This window comes from Scyliorhinus torazame, chromosome 25, assembly GCF_047496885.1.
Source record: "Scyliorhinus torazame isolate Kashiwa2021f chromosome 25, sScyTor2.1, whole genome shotgun sequence".
Taxonomy (NCBI): Eukaryota; Metazoa; Chordata; class Chondrichthyes; order Carcharhiniformes; family Scyliorhinidae; genus Scyliorhinus; species Scyliorhinus torazame.
Window position 1 is genome coordinate 30,286,140 of NC_092731.1, and position 20,344 is coordinate 30,306,483.

Here is a 20,344-nt window from a genome sequence, read left to right on the forward strand (position 1 = left end):
ACTGTCATTCCAACTACTTCATAATCCCGCTGAGGCAAGAATATGTCATGGAGACAGTTCAGTGTGTTTTCCCTCCCAGTTTCACCATTCCCCACCTTGTGAGCACAGGCCTTTGAAAATTCAGCACGTGGACTTGTAGAGCTTATTTTTGTCTTCGATGCAGGAATAGGGGGATCAGGAATTTTCTTGAGTTTGCGATCCCGCTCCCATCCTGACTGCCCATCCACTGTATTTCCATCTTGTGGCAAGCACGGACTGGTGACGATTCCACCGGCAGCTGTTGCATGCTGGGATGGCAACGGAAGTGGGAAAATTCTTAGCCCTCCAGCCCTCCTCCCCCCCCCCCCCAACCACCAAAACCTCATGCCTGAACCATCTCACTCGTGTATTCACCATTCTCACTTATTAGTATCCACTAGGTAGAGAACCCTTGAGCCCTAAAACAGTACTGGCAAGTCTTTGTTATGCTCATTTAAATTTAAAAAAAATCGGGCGTTCACCATTCCCTTTGGGGGGAAAATGCCCCTCTTATCATCTCATAAAACTTTCAATCAAACACAAGTGAAAGTTCCATTGTAGAAATCTTTAATCCCCATTCACACATCTTAACCAAATAAAAACACAGGCATTGAAAACCCACTTCATAGAAAGCTACAATTATTACAGGCTCATAAAACTGTTAATCAAGCAAAACCAGCAGTTTTATTTGTAGCTGTGTAAACAACCCTTTTTTAATGAGGGGATCTGGGGAAAATACATATCTGGCCATCTGCTCAAACTGCTTCTGTTGATCCAGTTGCCAGATGTCCTCGTTATGAATGCTTGGCTGAGCTCCAGGAATAGAGGGATCTGTTTACACAGCTTGAAGAGTCTTTCTAGATTTGTGTGATTGATGATTTTAATAACCTGATCTTTATTTGAAGAGATTATCTCAATGTCTGGATGTTTATTTGGACAGGATTAAGAGGCGTAAAGTGGAGTGAAGGTTTCCACAATAGGGTTTCCATTGCCTGTGTTTTAGTACCCTTCTTAACATCGTCATAAAGCTGTCATTTTTTCAGAGTGAATATTGAGTGGCTTTTTTTTTCTTCTTGTGAGCATTTCAAAGAGTGGCCCACTTGTTGTGTATCTGGTGCATACTGGATGACGGGTCATGGAGAGGATGTGGGACAAATGAAGGAGCAATGGGTTGGTGAGAGGCAGAGGGTTGAAAGGTTGAGATTGGGTTGACGTCCCAATAAATGGTGGTGTGTTTTCAACCTGCAGGCTGCGCCATCTGCCTGCCTCTGAGGTGATGGACCACTTCCAGCCCAGGCACACCTTGCCAGCACTAAAATCAGGCTGACGTGCTCCTCCAGTTTGGAGAAAGGTTCGCAGAGTCGGGGAAAATTCACAATTCCTGCTGCCCTTCTCCTTGACTAGGCCGTATGCTGAGGTCCTAGCTCTATTCCTTACACACCCCACTAATTACAGCATGCTGTCTCAAAAAATGACTAATTTATCCCTGCTCTCTTGCTTTCTGTCTGTTAACCAGCCCTGAAATTATGCTACCCCAATCCCATTCATTAATAATAATAATGTACTTGTTAGTTCGGAGTTTCTCCCCTCATTTTTATGTTCTGTCCCCAGCTTAAAGGCAGTTGCCACAAGCAAACTATCTCCTATAATCAGCTCACCCAACGCATATATTGCATGGGATTTGCATATCATCATTAATAATATGCCTTGAATTCTGACATATCAATTAAAAGCACATTCATCACCGTGGTCTCGCCTCTCTTGCAAAAGACAGAAAATAACACGCAATCAGACCAACGTGCAAAGATTAAAATGATTTGGTCAGATTTATTTACAAGCTGAATAATGGATAGAAACCAGTGAGGTGTAGCAAGGTACCGAAAGGGCAGACCACTTTAATAAAACATACAATCACAAAATAAGTATATCTACTTTAGAAAGTTTTTTAAAGGCTGATGAACTTCTTGATAAAGGTGAAGTTTGTCATTTTAAAGCGCAATTTAGATGGACACTGGAAGTTTCAGCTCCGATCTCTTGCAAGAGCCAAAACTGAGAAACAGCAATTTGACCGATAACGTGGGATGTCTTTAACATTATAATTGTTTCCTGAAAAGAAACAAGCAGACAGAGACTTTAATAGATTTTATGCCTTATGAGCTGAGGTGCTAATGTCTGAGTATTACTGCTTCCTCCAGTAGTTTCGCCTATACGGCCCAATCACCATTCATAGATAAAAGCAAATTACTGCGGATGCTGGAATCTGAAACAAAGACAGAGAACACCTGACAATCTCGGCAGGAGTGTGACAGCATCTGTGGAGAGAGAAGGGAGCTAACGTTTCGAGTCAGGATTACTTTGACAGAAGAGTCATGCAGGCTCGAAACATTAGCTCCCTTCTCTCTCTGCAGATGCTGTCAGACCTGCTGAGATTGTCCAGTATTTACCATTTATAGATTATTCCAATCTCTTCAGTGCACAAACAAGTTAACATTTCAAATAAACTATTCTGGTCGCAAACCATTGTTTGATTGCCAATTGATTGAAACGGAAAGAAAAGTCATCTTAATATTGAATATGATGACTGGATGTGATTGCATGCAGCCAGCTTTGTATATGGGTTGCCACAGAACAGTGCGATCTTTCCAGAGAAACGGAGGGCCGAAGCCAGTTTAGAATAGGATTTATGGCAACTTTCATTGACATCAACTAAAACAAAATAGTGAAATATTATTATTTTTTTGTCACGGGGTGCCAGTTATTTAATTTAATCTTTGTTGTCACAAGTAGGCTTACATTAACACTGCAATGAAGTTGCAGCACGGTAGCATAGTGGTTAGCACAATTGCTTCATAGCTCCAGGGCCCCAGGTTCGATTCCCGGCTTGGGTCACTGTCTGTGCGGAGTTTGCACGTTCTCCCCGTGTGTGCGTGGGTTTCCTCCAGGTGCTCCGGTTTCCTCCCACAGTCCAAAGATGTGCAGGTTAGGTGGATTGGCCATGCTAAATTGCCCTTAGTCCAAAATTGCCTTTAGTGTTGGGTGGGGTTACTGGGTTATGGGGATAGGGTGGGGGTGTGGGCTTGGATAGGGTGCTCTTTCCAAGAGCCGGTGCAGACTCGATGGGCCGAATAGCCTCCTTCGGCACTGTAAATTCTATAAGTTACTGTGAAAAGCCCCTCGTCGCCACATTCCGGCACCTGTTCGGGTACACGGAGGGAGAATTCAGAATGTCCAATTCTCCTAACAAGCACATCTTTTGGGACTTGTGGGAGGAAACCGGAGCACCCGGAGGAAACCCCCACAGACATGGGGGGAACGTGCAGACTCCGCACAGACCGTGACCAAGCCAGTAATCGAACCTGGGACCCTTGCGCTGTGAAGCCACAGTGCTAACTCTGTGTAGTATGTCCTTCAAATATAAGTAAGAGCATGACTTACTTTGTCACCCTCAAATGTATGCTTTACTCCCATTGTGACTGTACCTGCCTCAAGAAATGCAGATAAAACACAACTTAATTAGTGACAAAGGGACAGACAATAAGCAAGCAGTTTGCGTGTTTAGCAGATGAGGGTTCAGCCATCTCTACCAGTGAACTACTGCATTTTCCCTACTGTCCTTGCGGTTGAAGAATATTGCAAGATGACCTATTATTGTTTAATATTGTTGCTGCATCTATCTGATTTAAAAAAAAAAGTATTTCCTGTGCTGAATAGAGTACTAAGTAGAAAATCAGGATTGCTCGATTTAAATCCTTGAATATGTTCCATGTAATTGACCTTATGCACATTAGTTTGTCCCCTTTCCCATTCAACATTAGATACCTAAATACTCGCAGACCGCACTTAAAAAACATTCGGCTTTTTGGCACCATGCTGGCAAACTACTTTTTCTAACAGATGTAGCATATGCTTCTGCAGCTGTAAGCTTTGATTTAATAAGAGAGTTTGTTGGTCAAGAATTCTCTGCACCTCTCTGTTTGTTTCTTCCACGGCTGCACTTATTTTCTTTTGTTCTTCCAACATTGATTCCATTAGTTTTATACGCTTCTTGTGCAATTCAGCATTGGATGTTTTCCTCTTTTTAATGGGCGGTGGACCATATCTGCAATGATAAAGCAGAGATGCAGAGTGCTCATCTATAATGCATGTGCTAAATTAAAGATTCAGCGCCTACATTACGACTGCTTGTTTGTGTATTTAAAGCTGATGTCGACCAAACTAATGATCGTGTGATGTAAAAGTAAAGCTGTTTGAGATATGTTTAAACTGCTGCATAATTGAAATCACTTTGTAGAGTCTCTCTTTCATTTCTTTGTTTTTCTGCTAAAAGATATCTCTCCAATTTTGAACTATTGACCACCCATTACTTAGGTGAGACACAGTCAGGCAGCAGTTCAGAATCACCCGCCATGTGTGCGATGAAGTAACCAACTCGCGCACTTGATGGCACAAGGGGCTGGAAAGTGACATTTCATCTTCAGGACATGGGTTCAAATCTCGCCCAGACTTGCATTAACATTTTTGCTTTGCTGACGAGAGTTTGGCAGCCTGAACTCAGTTTTTAGTACTTATTCTTTTCTAATAGTGTGACAACAGACCAAGATCTCCCCCACAATTCCACCTGAAGTGGGGCAGGATCGCAGCAGAGAACAGTGAAAAACGTGTGCGGTGATACTTGGGGCGCGATCGAACGGCCACACTGCGCCTGAAAAGCGGCTCGCCGCTCCCGAGATGCGAGACGTTGCGATGTAAATCCCACCCGGTGTGGGCGGGTTCACTTTTTGGCAAATCTGCACGTTAGAGAGAGACCGCTTGTCTCACTAATATGCAGTTTCCTGAGGCACCCAAGGCATTGGGATCCAACCCCTTCGCCTCAGAGACCTCGGGATGAGCGCCATTCAGTATGGATCGCCACAAACCAGACAGAACAGTACTCGTGGGGGCTTCCCTGGGAATTGGTGGCCCCAGTAAGCATGCCCTTTGGACAGGGTGGCACCCTGGCTTTGGTGCCACCTTGGCACTGCCACCTGGGGTAGGGGGGTGGGGTAGGGGCTGAGTTGGGGGCTCCAGAAATCAGGATGATCTCTTGCTACACAGGTGAGTCCCAGCGAACGGAGCTCCTCAGTGCAGAAAATGGAGCTATGTGCAGTCTCGGCTGCGTGTTGCCCGCTGAGGCGCCCTATCTAACCCGAGAGCCGTTCGATAGCGTTGTGTTTCTCGGCGCCGCGTGCGCTGGGAAACGGGCAGCTAAACACGCTCGCTACGGGACTTTGTTCCCATTTAGTTAACTCATGCCCTTAATGTCGTCATGCAGAGTTGACAAAGATTTACCGCCTCCTAAAGTTGCCATTGCTACTGCAATTGTCCAGTCGTTTCCAGGGCAAATGGTAGCAGGGTGGTACCATTGCCTGATATGCAACAGTCTGGCCACTATAGTTGCTGTTTTGGGAATGTAGCAGTTTGTCCCAGGAAACAGCAACAATGGCTGGGAGGTTAATTCCTTGAAGAAGGAGGACCATACCCTGACCTCTGTTTCTTTAATCTTGTCCCCATTTGAGTAGGCTTTCATCACTGCTGAGCCCCATCAGGAGGCCAGTCAGCTGATCTTTGATCTTGACCCCATTTATCTGGTAACCTCTTGTGGCAGCAGCAATCCTGCTGCTATATCACAGGTATGTTCAGTCAAGCAATAGGATTAGTCCTAGAAATCCAACTGGAAGGCAACCATGCATATGGGATGAACCCCAACCCACTTTCTCATGTTGGGGTAGGGATGAAAGGACAGGGGAAGCAAGTCAGGCATCACTAGAATACGGTTCTGGCCAACAAAAGGAAGAAAATAGCTTGAAGATGTATTCTTTAATACACATGCCATACAAATTTATAATATCTAAAAGATTATATTCAGTTATAAACAATAATAGAACAATTTTGCAAGTTCTGCAAGGCTGCTGCTTCACTGATTGAAGTGACAAATGGCTAAGATCCAATTTTAGATCACTTCAAAGAGCAGCCAATGCAAGTATTTCTCTATCTCCTCATCTAAAGTTTAAATTCCATGCCTGAATTGAATTGTGATTTATAAATGCTTTTAATTAAATGCTCTTAATTAAATGCTCTTATCAGTATAGGGCCATAAATAGATTGAAGAAGACAAGACTGAAGTCACGAAGGGAATTAACCAATTGTATACAGAGGGCCCATTTTGTAAAACCACGGAAAGCTAAGATAAGGTGGCAAAACAATTGTGCAGAGACAATTTGAAGAATGATGGCCGGAATTCTCTCGTGTTTGCGATTCACTTTTCCCGCTGGCAGCGCAGCTCTGCATCCCCTGGAGATGTGGGGTGGTTACCATGGAAAATCCCAAGCGGCGGGAGGATAGAATCCCGCAGACCGCGAACGGCGCGCAGCCGAGGGACACGCGAATGGAGGGTGGGAGAATCCAGCCCAATGTGTTTCCTCTTCGAAATCATGAATTTACTGGGGATAGCATTAAATCAACAAAAATCGGACGAATCATGAAGTGTATGGAGAAATTCCAAATGAATCAGCGATTGTGGGAAATGCGCTGGTCCTGAAATAGGAGAGATGCAAGTTGGTCTACTGTGAGTCCAAACCGTGAAATGGACAAAAATGGCCTTTTCTCACTCCGAGTTTAATGTTCCAGGATTAAGCAAGCTTTCACCAGGATATTAATTTGTATCTAGATTCCGTTTTATTTTACTTCTTCTATAATGTAGTCAATAACATTGCTAAACTTTATAACCTTCCACGTTCGCCAAAACGGTCCTTCAGATTATTGGTCAAATGTGAAAGCATGGGGACGAGTCTGAAAAACGTGCATGACCATTGGAAGGATTTTGTTGACTGGTCTTTAAGAAATGGGAATCAAGGAAATCTGGTATAACAGTATCAATTCAGAGAATTTCCATTTAGGAATTAAAGTTTGGACCCCAATTTTGACTGGATTGTTTTCCATTCGTAAGTCACTTGTCATCCTGCTTCGCAAAACTCTTAAGAAGGGGAAAAACTGACCATCCGAAGATATGTTAGTAAATTTGAAGATTGTGTTCAGTAGAATTCCCTTTTCCCACTGGCAGCGTACCCCTGCCCACGAGTTCCCCGGCAGATTGAGGTAGCTTCAATGTGAAATCCCATTGACAAGCAGCTAGAAGAGAGAATCCCGCCTCGAGTAAACTGCGCACCATCGAGAAACACAGGGCTCGGGGACTGGAGAATCCCGCCCAACATCATTTTGTCACCAGGTTAACCAAATGCGCCAAGCAAAGCTCTTTGTAGCAACAACTGAATTGGCAGGTGACCAGCTAACTGGATGGTCTATATGTAATGGTTGAGAGTAAAGAAACCCAATTTGGGTTCAGCCCATAATTAAATGTAAATAGCACTTGTATTTGCCTCACCTGAGTTGTGAAGAATGAAAACTAGATGAGTTTTCCATCAGATCAGACTCACAAGAACTTCCCTCAGATATCAAGATGTCATCAGATACATTTGGCAGTGATGTTGGTTTTGGTGGGGGTGACGGAGCTTCTGATTTGGAAACTGAAGGTATCTGTAATACACTTTCAGATATACTGATTTCGTCCTGTCCAGGGAATTGAGTGAGCATGCTGTGGATAGCTTCATAATATGGCCAGTATGAAGACGAAGCAACACTTCCACATGTAGCTTTGAGTTTTCTAATTGAAATACAAGACATGAGTTTCAAACATTTTGTCTTACAGCTTGGAGAAAGAAAACAATAGCTTCGCTTAATTAGAATAGGATATTGCATTACTATTTGGAAGGTAGAAATGTTAATTGATTTGCACGGTTAAGATAGAAGAACAAAGGCAACCTCTCTCTCTGAGATAGCAATAAAAGAAGAAATTGCACAATGAAAAACAGCCTTAAATGTTATTCCAAAGCGTCACATATTTAATGTTATAGCTGTAGATAATAAAAAGAAATTGCCCCTTTACAATAGACATATATGCTTATAAATAATGGTTTAGTAGTATAGAAATTGACGATTACTGAAAGAGTGCAAGATGCAAAACAATAAATATATATTTGATAATGAATTAAAACCCTCCAATAAATGAATTGTGAATCATTAACGTTTTTTGCATGAAACCTTGCCAAGCAGAGGTAAAGATATATGACCTAATAAGCACATGGTCAGCACCCACAGGATGTGTCATTTTGCATTAATATTTAGGCCTGTTCAGACTACAGATATTTTTAATTTTGATTGCCCGTCAAGCTGAGGAAAAGTTAATCCCTCCAATGTAGAATTTCAACATGGAGTCGAAGGGCAGGATTTTCTGTTTTGTTGGGACCTCGACATTGTGGCTAGGGATGACATGTGGCGAGGAAAAGGGAAAGGTCCTCAAAGTCAAGCTGCCCGCCCCCTTCCCACCCACTGGCTATCTGCTGGGGAGGCTGCTTCCTGTCATCTGCTAGTGCCCCTGATGCCGTGGAGGGCCTGTAGGCTCACTGGAGTTTTTCAATCAGCTTCTGATAAATGGCTGTATCTATCCATGCTTGTGGATGGGTAGCCATTCCATGACTTACCCCCCAAAAAGATTAACTGCCCAGCCACCACAATTAGCCTCCAAAAATACCTGTCCCAAGTCATTCATTGCATTATGTAGAATTCATGTATGGCATATGTTACAATCCCCATGGAGACCAATAATCCTTTAAAAAGAGATTAATTTTCCAGCAACCAATAGAAGTTACTAAAGAACAGCATTTCACAGGTTTAAGCAGTTTACTGCAACAGCCAAACTAAAATCATCATAGATCAAACATTACTTAACTATTAATAACTGCACAAAGATAAAGAAAAGGTCCTTTGTGTTAACTAACACAATCAGGATCCATCTGTATCATTTTGCTGCTCCTTGTACTTCTGGCAGATGTGTAGCATCACAAGAACAAGTCCAAAATTACTCTCCCATCTCCAGCAGGCTCACTTCTCCCTGCCAAATGAAGTTGAAATTTCCAGTGTTCCTTGAAAGTTGTTTCACTCGGCCTGAGGTTTCCAGATCTGACTTGCACCAGCAAGACCCCCTTGGCAACTCTTTGCTCTTTAAATCTCCAAAAGCTTCATCATTTGGGCAGCATGGTGGTTAGCACAATTGCTTCACAGCTCCAGGGTCCCAGGTTCGATTCCCGGCTTGGTTCACTGTCTGTGCGGAGTCTGCACGTTCTCCCCCTGTGTGCGTGGGAGCTCCGGGTGCTCTGGTTTCCTCCCACAGTCCAAAGATGTGCAGGTTACGCGGATTGGTCATTCTAAATTGCCCTTAGTGTCCAAAATTGCCCTTAGTGTTGGGTCGGGTTACTGGGTTATGGGGATAGGGTGGAGGTGTGGGATTGGGTAGGATGCTCTTTCAAAGAGCCGGTGCAGACTCGATGGGCCGAATGGCCTCCTTCTGCACTGTAAATTCTATGAATTCTCTCCCCTTCCTTTTGAACAGGAAACTTACTTGCACAAGTATCCTGTTTAGTTGCGAATGCAAAACAATCCTTCTCTGCTCTTCACAGCAGTGTCTGCTTGGCTTCTCACCCCAAACGTATCTGCTTTGTCTCTGTGTCTAAAGAAAAGCTGCACCAGGTGCTAAAACCACCACTAGATTTCTAGTTTTCTATTCGAGATTACTTCCATGTGCCCGTCTTTGGGTGGAGGTGTTTAGTCCACATGCATCATCCCCTTTTCCAGAACATTCTGTTTCATCTTGTGTTTTAAAATGTCCCCTTTGACTTAATGGTCTTGTCAATGACGCAACATGTCATAACGCATATAATTGAAAAATGAAATGAAACTCGCTTATTGTCACAAATAGGCTTCAAATGAAGTTACTGTGGAAAGCCCCTAGTCGCCACATTCCAGCGCCTGTGCGGGGAGGCTGTTACGGAATTGAACCGTGCTGCTGGCCTGCCTTGGTCTGCTTTCAAAGCCAGCGATTTAGCCCTGTGCTAAATTGTTAACATAGATCTAGTTACATGGACGACGATGCTTTTTGTAATAGCTTTCCTACTCTGAATAAAGTGCTTACTAGAGAGCATTTAGAGTGGCATTCAGCAGTAGTGAAGGGATGTTGCACAGACTTCTTGAAATTTGTCGGTTGTTACCAGGATTCAAAGCTTTTCCCCCTCCTCCTTATCTAGTAAGAGAACAGAAGGAGGTATTAAGAGCTGTTGTAACACCCTGGGTTAGTGCGCAGTCAATCCCAGCTCCACTTGATCCGGAGTTGCAACACAGTTGAAATATAATTTTTTGTTTTAAAAGTAGCCGAAGTCCCTTTGGCTGCTCAATAATTACAGTCACCAGGTTTGTAAATGTAAACACAATTGACTTTCATTATTAACAATAACTCATTCAATAAGCAACAAATACAACTGGTCAACAATCTAATTTATAACCCCCCCCCTCTTTAATTCTCCCCAACATCGACACACGGGCACACGGGACTATCAAACAAAGGGGAAGGAGGGCCGTAAAACAAATATATATATTGAAAGGATAAAAGCCTCTTTCTGATGGAAGTCTTCCTGTTAGATTCCTCCTTCAGACTAAGCCAACAGTTGGATGATACCTTTGCCTTCTTTTATAACACCCTGGGCTAGTGTGCGGTCGATTCCTGCCCCACAGGCCCAGGAGTCACAAAACGTGAATGAACCAATAATTTGTATAAAATTCCTGATATCTTTGACTGCCCAATAATTTATAGCCACCAGGTCTGTAAGTTGAACACATTAACTGTTTATTTATAACAAATAAAGTTGAACTATGCAGTAATTATAATTGAATAATGACCAGCTAACCTGCTGCACCCCCTCTCTTTAACCGTTCCACTCTCTACCCACACACATACAAGAGAGACAAATGCAGAGGGATGGGGGATAAAAATAATGGGGATTAAGATTATAAGAAAGACTGGAATCCTTGCTTCTGATCTTGAAGTCATTGCAAAAGGCTGTGTTCCCAGAATGCGGAATGATCGAAGCCACTGAGTGATCTTCTGGTGGAAACATTCAGTCAGTACTCCCAGACAATATGATTTCCTCTGGGTAGGGGCTGGTTTAGCACACTGAGCTAAACAGCTGGCTTGTAATGCAGAACAATGCCAGCAGCGCGGGTTCAATTCCTGTACCGGCCTCCCCGGACAGACGCCGGAATGTGGCAACTAGGGGCTTTTCACAGTAACTTCATTGAAGCCTACTCATGACAAGAGATTATTATTATTATTGGAGTCACATTAACCTGAATCTTCACTCAAAGGAACAGCCTCAGGCACGTTTAATTATTTAAGCCTCTTTGTCTCACTTCAGCCCAACTCCAGCCTGAGTTTTAATCTTACCTGGTTTCCAGCTTGACCAGAATAACCTCCAGCCTTACTGAGGAAAGAACCATACAGGACTTTTCAGAGAGTTTCGGAGAGAGAATCAGCCCTTATCTCAAAAACGAAAGAAACCACACCACCTTACTGTGGGAAGATGGAATGGCTCCTTCACTTGGCTTTGTGTCGAACCCTGACTTCATCGCATGGCTTGACTTTATTTATTTGCAATTCAGTCTTGCTCTGTAGAGAGAGACGTTTTTACCCCGGATCTTCGGTGAGAATCCATTAGATGAGAGAGAGTGGGTCAGACTGCTTTCTCCAGGCTTCTAAACCATACTAAAAGTCAGGACAAACCTGGTATCTGGTCACCATCGTGGCTCAGTGCCACACTGCTGCCTCAACGTGGCGAGGACCCGGGTTTGATCCTGGCCCCGGGTCACACTCCATGTGGAGTTTGCACATTCTCCCCATATCTGCAAGGGTCTCACCCCCCCCCCCCCCCCACCACCACACACACACACACACGCACACACGCACACACACACACACAACCCCCAAAAATGTGTAGGGTAGGTGAATTGGCCACGCTAAATCATAGATTGCCCTTTAATTGGAAAAACAAATCGGGTGCTATAAATTTAGTTTTGAAAACCTGGTCTCACGGAGGATAATTCCAGAGACAGCAGAACCAATCATTGCCCGTCCTCGAACAGGACCCAGCTTTTAGGTCAGTTCATTAGTCACCAGCCAAGCCAGTCAGTGCAGGGCATCACTGATGTCAGACCAAAACCCCACATACTTCTGGTTTTCTTGTTGAATTAAGAGAAACTGCTTGGCGTTAAAGCCATTAATCATCTATGGACAAATATTGTAATAGCAAAAAGAATAATGGCAATTAAAAGGAGAAACAGGGAACACACGGGGATTAAACCGGAAGATCCTTGCACTTCAGTCTGTAATGGTTTTCACTATAGACTCATCAGGGCCTAGAGACTTCTGCCTTCAGACAGTAGACAGCTGGGAGAGACCGAGAGAGCTGCCTCCACCTTGAGGGCCCAGTGACTTCTCTGTAAGTTTACAGTAACAGCAAACAGCCAACGTTTGAGAGAAAGCGATAGAGAGAGCAACGCAGCTCCCCTTTAGGAGTCCAGAAGCTTTCTGCTGGTACCTCTGAAAATCCCACCTGGTAGGACCCAATTGCTGTCTGTTGCCAGGCAGATTACTGTCCCTGGCCAATCCATTGGCCACCGGTCAACCAAACTGACCGAATCCCTCCGATGAGTTCTTCTGTTCAAAAACTTAACTCCATAGCACAGTGTATTACTTTGAACCTTTTGCGTTCCTCACTTCCTCTGCTCGACTTAAAAGTATGCCTCCATTAAAGAACCATGGACCAAAAATGATACTGACAAAAGAAAAGAAATAGGAAATAAGGGACTCAATAGGAAGGGCCTTTACAGAGCCGAGTCATCTAATCCTCCAAACTGTAAGTGAAATTCCAGCCCCATTTTGCTAAACACATGGATGATCTATGCACCTCTCCATTGTATAAATAATTCAAACAATAGTATAACCTATTTAACTGATTAATAGGGTACTCCAATGCAAGTTTATCTCTATGATTGAACTATTAGCACAGAAGAAGGCTGTTGTACATAATGCAAGCTGCATTTCGGAGCTGATTCCAGCTGCTTGCTTTTTTCCACAGGCTCCATATACTTCAAATGTGTAAATCCGTATTAAATGCAGTGATGTCTCAAGCTTGAATGGTCATCTGAGCAATGCAATAGGAGTGTGCATACTCTCCATTTGCCTGGATAAGTGCAGCTCCAGAAACATCAGGAGCCCACACCAACCAGGGAAAAATAATCCTGTTTGATTGGCACCCCATCCATCACATTAAACATTCACTCCCTCCAAAGACAGCAATGTGTACCATCTACAGGGTGCACAACAGCAACTCACCTCGGCTCCTTTAACAAACGTGTGGCTTCTGTCACCTAGAACAAGGGCAGCAGGCACATGGGGAAACTACCACCTCCAGGTCGCACACCATCCTGACTTGCAACTCTGTCGCTGCTCTCTCCGAGTGGAATTTAGTGGAGCAGATGGCAGCAAGGCCGCTACTGTGGGAAAGACCACCTACTGCTCTTAAACCAACCCCATTGCTCTCCAACCCCATTGCTCTCTTGTAGGAGCCTGCCTGACTGACCCTGATGAATTCCTGCACCCAATCCAATCTCACTTTCGAGTGTTCCATGGCTACTCCTTCTCCCAAGGCTTGCCGCCAAAGGGGCTGTGACTAATCCTCCATGTGGTGCGTTGGTACTGAAGAGCCTCTGGCCTCTGTTTAGCCAGAAGCTCTAAGAGACAAAGGCCTCCCCATCATTTAGGCCTTTGGAACCCCAGGGCCAATGGGAAGGTGCCTAGTTGGCTTTCAATGATGGGAATGGCCTCAGCGGGGTCGCCACTGGTTCACCAGCAGGTGAACGGGTTCACCACCGTGAGCATTAAATCCAGCCCCCTGTTGCTGGGTCAAAATGCTGGAACTCCTACACAAAGAGCTCTATGGACATGAACTACACCACATGGATTGGAGTTCAAGAGGCTCAGCACACTTTCTCGAGGGCAATTGGGCATCAGCATTAAATGTTGATTATGCCAGCGGTGCTCACGTGACACACATGAATTTTTTTAAATCCATATTCTAACCTTTTTTGAAAATCTTGTCTTTCTTTGGGATAATTGTGAATTTAAACCCTCATATTGTTGAGTCATTGACAAAATAACGTCAAACTATTTATCCTCCCAACTTCTTCCAAACTTTAAACTCTTCCCTTGGATCACCTTTAACTTTCATGTTGCAGTGAACACAATACAATGTTTTCCACTTCCATCATAATTCCATACTCTCAATGGTGTCCTTCTAGTGAATCGGCATTGTATTTTTGCACAACACCAACCCCCTTACAGGGGGAGATGATTACGCAGTGGTAATGTCACTGGACTAATATTCCAGAGGCCTCCGTTTACTGCTCTGGTGGCGTAGGTTCAAATCCCATCATGGCAGCTGGTGAAATTTGAATTCTATTTCATACCGGAATTGGAAACTAATCTTAGTAATGTTAGGGGCAAATTTGGTTCTACGTTTGGCGCATGAATCAGGAAACTAGATTCTTGACGGGGAGATCTGGTTTCCTGATTTTCCCGGCCCTCGCCCGTGATGTAGCGAGGTTCCCTCCCACAGTTTAAATGCATTTTAATGAATTTAAATATTATTTAAGGGCCTGCAGGCCACATGATTTCCCCCCCCCGCCCCTGCTCACTGAAGATTCAAGCCTTGCCAACATGACATAACGTTGGCGAGCTTCACAACAACGTTATGATGTTGGGAAACAATCGACGGGATCCCGCTGGTGCTCGGGGGGGGGGGGGGGGGGGGCTGCTAAGATCCCGGGGGTTGGGGGGGGGGAGAAGAGAGGCTGGCACAGGCACAGCTTAGCCTTTAAAGGGGGACACATAGCAGTGAAGGGGGTGTGCCAGGGGAGATCTGGCAGTGAGGGAGGGAGTACCAGCAACATTGGTGGTTGTGCGGGGGGGGAGGGGGGGGGTGAAAAGAGCCCCATCCCCCCACATACCTCTGTGGTGAGAGAGGAAGGGGGAGTTCCACCTCAGTGCTGGAGATGGCACCTCAATCTCTGTGGAGCTGGCCTTGCTGACTCTTATCAGCTCTCCCCCCCCCCCCACTCTGCCAGACTGATGGCGTAAACCAGGCTCCCCATTATTTCAAGTCATTAGACTTTTAATTCCAAGTTGTTTTTTTAAATTCAAATTTCACCAGCTGGTGTTTTTCTGCTACTGATCTTCTTTGAGACTTTTACCATTTAAGTTGTATTGTCATTCAAATTCTTTTTTACCCCAAAATGTACTACAAAAGTTGGGTTTATACAGCACCTTTAACAACTTCAGGACGTCCAACAGGTCACTGCCAAGTCACTGTTGTAAAGTAGCAAGAAGCAATGTTATAAGCAACAGTGAAAGAAATGTTGTTGTGATTCTGCCAAATTTTAGTCCGGATACAGAAGAGAATTACCCTGCTATCCTTCGAAATAGTAGCATACAATATACTTCCTACACACATACGACTGTGTGGCAGGATTTAACTCCAATTCAATCTATAAATTTGCAGATGATACGACTATGGTCGGTCGTATCTCAAACAACAACAAATCAGACTACAGAAGGGAGATAGATCATTTGGTTGCATGGTGTACCGAAAACAACCTCTCTCTCAATGCTGGCTAGACCAAGGAACGGATCATCGACTTCAGGAAGTGTAACACGACACACCCCTCTGTCTACATCAATGGCTGCGAAGTGGAGATGGTCGATAGCTTTAAGTTCCTGGGGATCACCATCACCAACAATCTGTCCTGGTCCACTCACATTGATGCAACAGTCAAGAAAGCCCAACAACGTCTCTACTTCCTATGGAAGCTAAAGAAATTCGGCATGTCTGCATCGACTCTCAAACGTCTACAGATGTGCCATAGAGAGCTTCCTATCCGGCTGCATCACAGCTTGGTGTGGCAACTGCTCGCAGAGTGTGGTGAACTCAGCCCAACACATCACACAAGCTTGTCATCCTCCCATTGATTCTGTATACACCTCCCGCTCCCTCAGGAAGTCAGACAGCATTGTCAGAGACCCCTCCCACCCAGGCTTTGCTTTCTTCCAGACTCTTCCATCAGGCAGAAGTCTGAAGACCCGCACGTCCAGACATAGGAACAGCTTCTTCCCCACAGCTACTAGACTCCTCAACGACTCTCCCTTGGACTGATCTGTTCCCTGTAAGAACACTATTCACGATGCCCTATGCTGCTCTTGTTTGGCCCTTGTGCTGCACTGTTACAAATCTCCAATTGTTGATGTACCATTGCCAATGTACTCTGTCGAGTATTCTTTTGTCTGCTATGTACGTACTGTGTACGTTCCCTTGGCCGCAGAAAAATACTTTTCACTGTACTTCAGTACATGTGGCAATAAATATCAATCAATCAATCTATGGGCTGAGACCTGAGACAGCAGAACTCTGTTTAACATCTAACCTAATCAACAGCACCTTTGGCTGAGCAGCACTCATCCAGCACTTCACTGAAGTGTCAGCCTAGATCATGTGCTCAAGGCTTTAAAATGAGACTTCACTCACAAACCTACCACCGAGCCAAAGCTGACACCTTTGATCTGAGTTTGCCATATATGTACCTGCAATCTGTTTGTAACTCTTCATAGTCGATTACATTCTCCCTTGCAGTTTCCTATTCTCCTAATTGGCTGCAGTGAGGAAAATTGATACGATTCCTTGTACGCATGTAACTAAATAACTTGTGTCTCAGGAAAATAATAGAATCCCCAATACAGATGTCCCCAGCAATGTGGCGTCAGGACCAAACAAAATCATGCCCTCGAAGTAACCTATCTTTTAGAAGGAGGTGAGGCGGAGAAAATAACTGAATACTAACTACCTCATTGCAATTTTCTCTCGAGTTTCTTGTGTTTATTCTATATATCCTGGAACTCGGTGCTGAAAAGGATGGTAGAAGTGGAGGCGATTTTTTTTTTTTTTTTTTTTTTTTTTTTTTTTTTTTCTGCCTCTCAATTGACCGATTGGTGGCCAAAAGACATGCTTGCCATCCAATTAATTAAAATGGGTCAGCTCTTGAAGCTGAAACAAGAGGTCTTCCAGCTTTAAAAGAGAAGCAGCCATTTCAAGTAAGAGAGGTAGGGGTGTGGACAGTGCCTTCATCTTGAGGCACCCTCTCAGCAACCTTTCAGTTAAAAAATGGCGAGGAAACTCCTCCACTGACTGGCCTATGGCCGCAGATATGGTCAGGCAGGTGAGGACTGGAATGCTGAAGCCCTGGTGGGAGACTGCTGCAAACTAGCAGACCTGAACCCCTAGTGGGAGACTGCGCAAGTCAGCGTGCCTGAAGCCCTGGTGGGAGACTGCAGGCCTGAGGCCCTGGTGGGAGACCGCAGGCCTGAGGCCCTGGTGGGAGACCGCAGGCCTGAAGCCCTGGTGGGAGACCGCAGGCCTGAAGCCCTGGTGGGAGACCGCAGGCCTGAAGCCCTGGTGGGAGACTGCAGGCCTGAAGCCCTGGTGGGAGACTGCAGGCCTGAAGCCCTGGTGGGAGACTGCAGGCCTGAAGCCCTGGTGGGAGACTGCAGGCCTGAAGCCCTGGTGGGAGACTGCAGGCCTGAAGCCCTGGTGGGAGACTGCAGGCCTGAAGCCCTGGTGGGAGACTGCAGGCCTGAAGCCCTGGTGGGAGACTGCAGGCCTGAAGCCCTGGTGGGAGACCGCAGGCCTGAAGCCCTGGTGGGAGACTACACAAGGCAGCGGGCCTGAACCCCTGGTGGGAGTCTGTGCAAGTCAGCGGGTGTGAAGCCCTGATGGGAGACCGCAGGCCTGAAACCCTGGTGGAAGACTTCACAAGGCAGCCGGCCTGAAACCCTGGTGGGAGACCGCAGGCCTGAGGCCCTGGTGGGAGACTGCACAAGGCAGCGGGCCTGAAGCCCTGATGGGATACCGCAGGCCTGAAGCCCTGGTGGGAGACTGCACAAGGCAGCGGGCCTGAAGCCCTGGTGGGAGACTGCCGCAAGGCCGCAGGCCTGAACCCCTGGTGGGAGACTGCACAAGGCAGCGGGCCTGAAGCCCTGATGGGAGACTGCAGGCCTGAAGCTCTGGTGGGAGACTGCACAAGGCAGCGGGCCTGAAGCCCTGATGGGAGACCGCAGGCCTGAAGCCCTGGCGGGAGACTGCACAAGGCAGCGGGCCTGAAGCCCTGATGGGATACCGCAGGCCTGAAGCCCTGGTGGGAGGCTGCACAAGGCAGCGAGCCTGAAGCCCTGGTGGGAGACTGCCGCAAGGTCGCAGGCCTGAACCCCTGGTGGGAGACTGCAGGCCTGAAGCTCTGGTGGGAGACTGCACAAGGCAGCGGGCCTGAAGCTCCGGTGGGAGACTGCGCAAGGCCGCAGGCCTGAACCCCTGGTGGGAGACTGCACAAGGCAGCGGGCCTGAAGCCCTGGTGGGAGACTGCCACAAGGGCAGCACAGTAGCATGGTGGTTAGCACAATTGCTTCACAGCTCCAGGGTCCCAGGTTCGATTCCGGCTTGGGTCACTGTCTGTGCGGAGTCTGCACATCCTCCCCATGTGTGCGTGGGTTTCCTCCGGGTGCTCCGGTTTCCTCCCACAGTCCAAAGATGTGCAGGTTAGGTGGATTGGCCATGCTAAATTGCCCTTAGTGTCCAAAATTGCCCTTAGTGTTGGGTGGGGTTACTGGGTTATGGGGATAGGGTGGAGGTGTTGACCTTGGGTCGGGTGCTCTTTCCAAGAGCCGGTGCAGACTCAATGGGCCGAATGGCCTCCTTCTGCACTGTAAATTCTATGATGATATAAAAACAAGGCATCAGGCCTGAACCACTGCGCGAGGCAGCGGGGCCTGTTCACAAAATTGTGGGCCTGCCCATTGATAGGATAATTCCAACTGACATCTGATAATTGCCCTTAATAGACCATTAACTTACCGTAATTAAGTGGCTACTTTTGCTGGGAGTCGGAGGTAGCCCTCCTGCTCTCGATCCCACTCTGGGTAAATGGTCCAGAAACTAGAAGCTGCTGGTAAGCTGGCCAGCAGCGTACATTTTTGTGCCTGCCTGCCTCCAGCTGTACCGCCCCCACATGAGGACAAAGATTCTGCCCAGACTGTCTAGTAGTACTGGAGTCCAAGAAAACAAACCATTTGGTAGTCAAAAAATAGGAGGCCTTGGGGCACAGTGATAGCATCCCATACATCTGGGTTCAAGTCCAACTTCAGGAATTGATGGCCATGGGCGTTGCGTTCATAACGTGGCCAAACAGGTTGGTTATCGGCCTGTAAATCCTTCCAATACGCCCGATGGCTGGGGATACGAGTGGGAGAGTTTCCTGGTCTGTCATACTGCAAAAGGAAAGGGCAAACCACCTGCAGTACTTTGCCAAGCGTAATCACGGACCAATCCGGTGAAAGCCCATGATCACCAACACCCATCGGGCTTGGTACCTGGAGGAGGAGGAGGAGCTAGATCCAGTTAAACAATTTGATGGAAGATAAATTTGACCAAAAATGTATCCATAGGTTACACACTTTGCTTTGAGGATCCTTGATTTATCCATAGTCTGTAGCTGAACATTTTCTGGAATCCTGCATTAGAACTGCAAAGTTGCTTTCACATAAAGACAGCATTTTGCAGAGATTGATTATTCATAACATTAATGAACAGCACAATATTAATACAGAAAAGAAACCCTCAAGGGAAAGAAGAATTTAAAGGCTGAATCCTATTTTACAATACATACTTTGCGCTTACCTGTATTGGAAGGTCAAATTAGTAACTTTGGTTCTGATTTGGTCCTTATCTCTACTTATTCCAGTCGCTTCGAAAAATTCTTCGGCTATTTTTTCATACACTTTCGCATTTCTCTTGGCTGTTCGAAGGTCTGATAAATATTCATTCCATATTCGTATCAGGGCACTTGTTTCAACCTCGGTCCAGTTACTTGATCTCTTTGGTTTGTCGACCTGTGCAGCTAAACTGCTGCTGCTGCCACTGTTGCAAGCTGCCATTTTGGAAATACATCAACATATCGTGAGAGGAAGGCTTTAAACATCTTATCTCTGAGAGTTCATGACTGATGACTAATTGAAAAGCTTTTAGATTCTGGCAAGCTTTCCTGAAACCTTTTTAAGAAAACGTTCAAAAGGTTTCAGATAAAAGGGTTGGTGATGGATGACTAACACCAAGTTCTTTCAAGTGAATGCTTTTGGATGAAAGCTTCTAGGATGCTACCTTCTGTCAAGGGTGCAGGATTTTGGCATTCTGTTCTGTATTTAAATACTTAAAGCCTTTTGAGCTGGTGCCTGTTAGCTCTTGCAGTA

The 20,344-nt window shown here is 45.7% G+C and overlaps 2 protein-coding genes across 12 annotated transcripts in view; one reads left to right on the plus strand and one right to left on the minus strand.

Annotated features, from left to right (window-relative positions):
* Nucleotides 1-20,344, plus strand: part of LOC140402452 (ryanodine receptor 1-like) — a 497,733-nt gene that overhangs the window by 228,262 nt on the left and 249,127 nt on the right. The gene's annotated exons all lie outside the window — the stretch shown is intronic.
* On the minus strand, nt 1,845-20,267 carry msantd1 (Myb/SANT-like DNA-binding domain containing 1). 2 transcript variants are annotated; one of them, XM_072490252.1, is made up of 4 exons: nt 19,776-20,267; nt 7,439-7,717; nt 3,985-4,117; nt 1,845-2,278 (listed from the first exon to the last, which is right to left on the minus strand). In XM_072490252.1, exons 1-4 carry the CDS (start codon nt 20,030-20,032, stop codon nt 2,243-2,245), a joined length of 705 nt encoding a protein of 234 aa, XP_072346353.1. In that variant the 5' UTR covers nt 20,033-20,267; the 3' UTR covers nt 1,845-2,242. The 2 variants fall into 2 exon arrangements, with proteins under 2 accessions (XP_072346353.1, XP_072346352.1); XM_072490251.1 differs by having other exon boundaries at nt 1,845-4,117.

Excerpts from the sequence above, each read along its gene's own strand:
- msantd1 (XM_072490251.1), bottom strand. The coding sequence starts at position 20,032 with ATGGCAGCTTGCAACAGTGGCAGCAGCAGCAGTTTAGCTGCACAGGTC. Across the intron at positions 7,718-19,775 it reads AATTTGACCTTCCAATACAG|AAAACTCAAAGCTACATGTG; the intron begins GTAAGCGCAAAG and ends TATTTCAATTAG. Across the intron at positions 4,118-7,438 it reads TTTCATTCTTCACAACTCAG|ATATGGTCCACCGCCCATTA; the intron begins GTGAGGCAAATA and ends TTATCATTGCAG.